The sequence below is a fragment of the Nothoprocta perdicaria genome, unplaced genomic scaffold (assembly GCF_003342845.1).
Source record: "Nothoprocta perdicaria isolate Ctin4 unplaced genomic scaffold, notPer1 scaffold_106, whole genome shotgun sequence".
NCBI classification, from domain to species: Eukaryota; Metazoa; Chordata; class Aves; order Tinamiformes; family Tinamidae; genus Nothoprocta; species Nothoprocta perdicaria.
This window is the reverse complement of record NW_020454161.1, coordinates 2,222,597-2,229,820: the sequence shown is the minus strand read 5'-3', so window position 1 is coordinate 2,229,820 and position 7,224 is coordinate 2,222,597. Positions and strand designations below refer to the sequence as shown.

The following is a 7,224-nucleotide window of genomic DNA, read 5'->3' as shown; positions in this document are numbered from 1 at the left end:
GTACCACAAAACCACAAAGAGTAAATTAGCACAGGGCAGGAAAATCATCTTTTCCCTTCCTTGTGACGTTTCTGGCTCAAAGTCCATTTATCTTGTCTCTCTTTGGATATGATCTTTGTCCTACAAAATGCTAAAATCACCGGGAAAAGCAAATGTATAACACCCAGGAAGCCTTGCTATTTCCTCAAGCTCACAGGACAAAAGTGAACTCTTCTCCCACCGCTTTGTCTCTGCCTTGCTTCCTCTGCAGATGACTACTCAAGACGTTGCCACCTCTTGATCATTTGCTTCCTCATACTCAGTTGCCTTTACACACACAGAGATGCCCAAACCGGTCATACAAGCTCATGAAATTTTGGTCACTGCATTCATTGCCTGTAAACTTAATTATTTTCAACCCTGAACTTTATCGTAAGGCAGGACTTTGTCTTCCTTCCAGTGAGTTCAACATAGCCACAACACAGCATGTGAAAGCAGAAAACCCTGCTGTCCAGTGGCATGAAGACACACATGCTTTCCTCTTCCTTGCTTGCTTCCATCTCTCCCCACCTCAGGCGAAACTCCRGCAGCCACACCAACTCTTCTGGTTTCAGGTGTAACCCTAAACCAGCTGAAGGCAATTATGGGTAATGTAGTTCCTGCTCTCCTTCCTGTCGGTTCAAGCAAGTGGTGGCAGGTAGTAGAGAGACTGCAAAGCCCAGCAAACACTGCTTTGTTCCCCTAAGAGCGGGGCATGCCAGGTGTGCTCGAAGTAGCTAACCTCTCCCTGTTGAAGATTTTTTTCAAAGCTAGAGCAAAAATAGGTCTCTAACGACAGTGCTCTTGTCCTAAGCAAGGATGTAATTTGGATCTAGGAGAAAGCCCTTGGTGCTTCTGTTCAGAATGGTGAGTTATTAGTTTCTCTTTTTCTTTCATGTGTCTGTTGTGGTTTCTGTTTTAAATGCTTTAGAGGGGCTGAAATATTGGAGTAATAAGAAAACTCCTGATGAGTTACCTGGTGTTAAACGTTGCACTCTGATGTCCTCAGTAGTGTTAGATGCCCCCAGAGAAGGTGCAGAATGGGGTATGTTTGGAATTGTACGGTACTCTCTCGGAGGGTGATTTGGGATGTGTGGGGGCATTGTGCTTGGCGAGCGCTGGAGACTGCCTTTCCYGAAAGCCTAAGTAATGGCAGAGCGGGTACAGTTCTAACTCGACCAATATTAAGCTGTCTGCCTCATCTAAAGAAATAAGCAACAAGGTGTTTTTTCTGTTTGTTTTAAGTTTGTTTTAAGCAGCATATGATCTTTACATACAAAAGTAGTTTGTATGTAAAGGAGGGAAGGTGAAATGCTAGTCTTGACTTGAGCAGCAGGTAGATCAGCAGTAAGTTGGAATCTGAATCACACAAAGGCTACTGAACATGACAAAGCCATCGTTGCTAACATGATGACTATCAGAAGATAAAAAATAGTATTTAAAGACAACATTTCTGCATCTTTAAAATATTTATGTATTAAGAGAATCTGTGAAAGGTAATCTCTTTAGGCTAAATGGAGAYGAATGTTGACAGTCCTTTAATTTTCTTTATGCCTTAAAAAAGGCAAGTAGAGTGGCCAGTTTCTTTTTTTTCTAAAGCATATTCAAATGAAAGGCAAGGAAAAAGTTCTTGCTGTCTTCCCACCAACAGTTGCCATTCAGTTTCAGCTAATAACACTTGTTCTTTGAAACATACCTCTTAGTTTTCAAATGCTTAACAACTTAAGAATTACTTGTGACTGACTGGATTCACTATGAGATAACAATGTGCAAAACACATGGCAATTGGTTGCACAGTGTCCCCTTTGGTTGAAGCTATGCAAGGTATATAAAGGTATATGAAGCTATATAAAACACAAGTAAGGCTATTTTTTCCCCTCCCCTCTTTCCTCCTTGCTAGAAGCCATAAAATAGTGCTTACCTTGGGTATGTTAAAAATGAGGAATACGTAGTCGTATTCATTAAACTAGCGCAACGATATCCTGTGGAAATACATTTAACAGGATAATTATATGTTACAGTGGAAAGCTTATTGAGTATTTAAATGTCTGGTTTAAAATGTTATGCTATGTTCTTTTCCCCCTCTACTCCCCATATTACATATTACATGTTAATTACATATGTCGAAATGAGCTCTTCTCTGCCCTTCACACTTCCTTCCACTTCTATCACAGTCATTTTGATCTTTTTTTTTTTTTTTCTTTTTTTCCCCACCCTGTACACCTAAGAAAAACATGTATTGGACTGTCTCTGAAAAGTATTTCTATAAAGAAAACCTGAGAGAAGTAGTAACTCCAAAATTCTCAATCTTAATTCAGGTTCCTTTACTTACTATTTTCTGCAGCACATAAACGCAAACTCCTTCAGAAAGCTGCACAGACTTATGCTACTATAAACTTTGGCAGGAGTCCCGGCAATCTATGTCTGCCCTTGAAATATGAATGCAAAATAGGTGGAAGAAACCCAAAATGCACATAGAGTGCACAAATATAAATGACTGACTTAAAAGCCAATAGACTGGATCAGAACAATCACTCAATCTAATCTGACAATTTCCAAAGAAACTCCTGCCTGGAGAGTAGAGCTGCACAAGAACAGCGACTGCTATATGTCAGACTTCTGCACAGCAAACTATATAGCGCATGTCATTGTGGGGAGGGAGAGGAAACCTTAGAAGGTCTTCTAAGCATAGGCCTATTATAACTATAGGCTCTTCCATCCCTTTCTTGACAAAGCACTACATGGAAACCAAAGTTACTTTCCAGATTCCACCGTTGAACAATGTAGAAGAAAGAGGTACAATTTCAACAGCACATCTTTCTTGACATTTTTATGCTCTGCTGCTGATACAAAGATTTTGGTACAACTTGCCCTTATGTCTTTGTGATTTTTTTTTTTTTTTTTTTTTTTCTCTCTTGTATGGAAGCCTTCTCATTTCTTACCTACTTTCTTGAATTTATTTAGAGTTCTTCTTACCTCTTTATTTTCAGGAGTATTTTTTTTTCCAGAAATTTAACTTTTTAAAGAACTTGATCATATAGTCTTTCAATATATCTGCTTCTTTAGTACAGTCCAGTATCTTTTTTTCTGACCCCCCCCCCCGTTGCCATATTTGCACACCACACTGAGAAAAACCTCTTTAATAGACTGAATATTTTACTTTTTGGTGGTTCCTTTTATTATCTCTTGACCTCAGCAATTTTGATCTGTCAATAAATGCCATCATCTCAACCTGCTTTCCCTTCCCACTCTCTAGAACTTTATTCAAAATGCCTTCATATGATGTATATTTCAATAAGTTTAGGCACTGGGGCATGTTCCTACCAAGGATAAGTTGAATTAGGACTTTGAAACACCAAAAGCTTCAGAAAATTGAAAGTTTTTTCTAACTTTCAGGAAATAATCTACTGCACTGTTTTGCYGTTTCCTCATGGTTAAGAGGAAAGGCTTTTGAGTTTGAATATACCYAGACTTCCCTTATTAGGAATTTCATGGGAGATGTATAGTGCTTAATTTCTGTAACAGTAGGTGTTAAACTTTACCTTCTGAGCCAGTTTGCTCAGGAGGAAGCAAACTGATATTTAACTGAAATCTGTGTTATGTACCCTTGATTACTGGCTCTCAAGCATCCTTTGTGTGACTGCAGACTGAAAAATTCTGGAACCTCAGTATCCTGATGGCTGAAGAGATTCTTTTAGTTCTTCTACTTTGGTTATATATTTATAATGATTTTGGATGACAACTGTTTGAATCTGAAATTAAAATAGCTGAATCCCTTTGCAATTTTTTTTTCTTTAGCTGTCTTGATGGGAATAAAAGTATACTTCAAATTATTAGAGGAAGACTGCCTTCACCAGAGAATCTGAGTACCTAATAATTGTATTTTTCTCTACAACACATCTGTGAGATAGGGAGATGCCACTTTACTCTAAGTAAGGCTTATTACATTTAAACTTCTCTAATGGCTACCTGCTGCTGAACAGGCAGTTCCAATTCCCATATCCTACCATTAGTTCGCCTAGACCAGCAAAGGTGAACATTGAGTCATCTGTACCTGACTGATGCTATAGTGAGCTGGCAGAAAATTTAGCCGTATGAAAAGACACAAATAGCTTTCTGATGCTTAATCTCCTTAGTCAACCAGCTGTGTAACTAGATGAGCACCAGTGTTGATGCAAAAGAGGCAGAATTGCTCCCTTCTGGAACAGCCATCCACCTGCTCAGATGGCATCCCAAGAGCAGATGTAGGCTTAAACCTAATGCCAGGTGATGCTGTCTGTTGTCTAGTGACTTAAGCTAGGCAGATTTGGCTCCAGTTCTGTCCCAGGCTTGCTCTGGATGAATTATTCAATCTGTATCTATCCATAGTGTTATATTTTCTTCTTTCAGCAGGGAGTTCAGGCGGACTCATTTGTGTTCATAAGTATTTAAATTGATCCTAAAATATACAGGTGCTTTGGTTTTAGTCTGCCCTGACCTTTAGTTAAAGAATTAATGGCATTAGTTTAACTTTTTAATTTCCAATACAAATTTGCAAAAGCATTGCCTGTTCACCATGATAGTCCCCTTAAAATTATACCAAAGCAGATTGTTAACTGCAGTGCCTGGTATCGACACATGTTTGTACCATAACTTCTATATTCCAATAACAGGGAGTTATTAGAATTCCTATGCAAACTTAGATCTATAATGAACAGAAATGTCACTAGCAGGCCATCTTGTGACCTGCCAATGATCTTATAATCTAAATTTAGTTCCMTGATCTATTTGGGACTGAACTATTGCATGTTTATTTACAGTGAGAAGAAGGTGCAGTGGGACCCTAAATGTGTTGAGCTGATAAGTCAAAGGAGATTAGTTTACCCAAAGTAACTGGAGGAAGAGGGAAGCATTGACAGGGCTTTTAGGTGGTTTGTTTTATATTCATATGTGGTTTCATGCRGTACCAACTCTGAGTCCTAAAGACAGGCCTGCAACGTGATGATCACCTTTTAAGGAGTTCACATTTCTCTGATTCACTAGCCTTGATTTTAATTGGGTTCTTGTAAGGATGGAAGGAGGTGTTGCACAGCGAGGAGACAATCTTCTATTTATAGAACTTCCTTAATTCCTGCAGCACAAACCGTGACTTGTTGCCCCATGTGAAATTACAGTGCATGTTAACTAAGAGCTGCTTGTGTTTCTGCTCAGTGAAGTTCTCTCTGCGCGTTGGTARTGGTCTTTAATGTGGATGCTAGCTCCTCAATTCTGGACTTATTTCCAGTAAGTGGCATGCAGCTATCAGGTGCAACAATGCAAGGTGCAGCAAGAAAGCTGAAAGTGACCCTAGCCACTCAGTTAGTGTGCATACTGACTCCTGGAAGCTGAGAAGCAACAAAGTTGTCTAGTCACACTGCTAGATAGTTCCTAGGATATGAATGAAAGAATTAGAAGAACCAAACTCAAAAGCCTCCAGATTCAAATCCATATAGTTTGAGATGTCTAGGAGAAGCTTGTAGCTTGGCTTCCACAATGAGTCAATGCATTCTTTTTTCTACAATTTTTTTTTTTTAATTCTGTTTGAGGGGCAATCTAGTCTTAACAGTTTAATGAGTACTTCATCCTAACATAACCTTCTGTATCTAATGATCGGAGAACAATAGCTGCATATAATCTCTTTCAGAAGTACCTTTTTTTGCCTGCCTGAATATGTCTTGCCCAGCGGGATCCCACCCACAGTCACTTGCTTGGCCCGCACTTTTGGGTGGCTTCTAATTGGGCTGCTGAGTAGAAAGTGCTGCTAATCTGGAAAATATGTAGGAGAGTCCTTTCTACATATAGTCATTGGAATTCCCCCGTGTATTTTTAACAGTAGTAATTGTTCTCTTCTCACAAAACATAYCAAGAGGTATGCTATGTACTATTAACTTACTCTCAAGAAAAGTAGGAACTTAGTTCTAAGAGTAAGCTTGCTAGCTAGAGGTAGTAATGAGTTGATCAGTACATACTGTGATGCTCAACTCCTTAGGAGCAGATTTTTTTATTTTCTCTTTTTTCCTTTTTTTTTTTTTTCCTTCTTGCCTGAAACAAGCATACAGTCCTCTGGACTGTATATATTTCCTTTTCTCTTTCAAGCATTCATTAAAGTATGTTTTTGTGTTCTCTTACTCTGGTTCCTTGGTTCTTTTCACTCGTCTTTTACACAATGAATGAGTATCTTGACTTAAAGTAGTACTCGACTCTGTGGGTGTGGTTTTTCTTGTTTGTTTGTTTGTTTTTGTTTTCCCCCCTCTACCCTCCATCCTTCCCTCCCTCCCTCCAATCTCAGCTGAGATGTGGGAGATGTGTTTATAAAATCCTTGGATAGAGAAAAGTCTTAGCCTTGTCATATAGACCTATCTTTGTTGCATGGATGTGTCTGTTGTAGAATATGCTTGATGGAAAATAAAACAGAAAGTCAGCACACTCAAGATGGAAGATGTGTGCAGGTGTCATCAGGTGAGGCCTTGCAAATAGGACAACTGGAAGAAGACACAGTTCATAGCTTTGAAGCCTCATGTTGAGTTAGCAATGCAAAAACAAATGTTTCTTGGTGGCTTGAAACCTGGCATTTTAGTAGCCTGGAGGAATTCTATGAGAGAAAACAGTGCTTAAAAAAATCTAAGCAGCAACTGAGTAGAGAGATGGATTTATGTTGCTGTCTAGCTAGAAGTGCATATGTTCCACTGAAATCTGGGCCCTGCTCATGTTGCATTCAAATAGTGCTTTTTTGTCTTGAAGAATTATGCATTGGAGAAGTTGGGTGCTGCATAGTTTGCTTCCAATCAATATGAATGGTGAAAAACCATATAGTGATCTGCTGTTTAAAATGTCTGTCTTAAAATGAATACTGGCAGTTAGCATTAGTTTTAATGTTTCTTTTCTAATTTGATATTGTTTGGAAAATCTTGGAGGGTTTAGAAGATTCATGAATAAAGATATGGATTCCATTCTCTATTGGATATAGTAAATAACAGCTCCACAAACATGTCTATGTTATAAGTTTGTCCAATTCATATTTAGAAATATGGATAGTATGTTAAAACAGTTTTACTGTTACCATAAATACAATCTTCTTTTTGTGCACTTGGAGAGAGATGTTGGAAAACGGAAATTCTTCATAAATCTCTATGTGTAGAAAAGTTCTATTAACAAGCACATTTTAGATTTTAAGCTAAATTAAACAAA

At 38.5% G+C, this 7,224-nt stretch overlaps 1 protein-coding gene across 1 annotated transcript in view; it reads left to right on the top strand.

Moving 5' to 3' along the window:
* The first annotated feature begins 704 nt into the window (after positions 1–704).
* Positions 705–7,224, top strand: part of MACC1 (MACC1, MET transcriptional regulator) — a 31,942-nt gene continuing 25,422 nt past the window's right edge. The window contains exon 1 of the mRNA XM_026045143.1: positions 705–885. Coding sequence (XP_025900928.1) covers positions 883–885 — 3 coding nt within the window. The 5' untranslated portion in view covers positions 705–882. The remainder of the gene's footprint in view (positions 886–7,224) is intronic.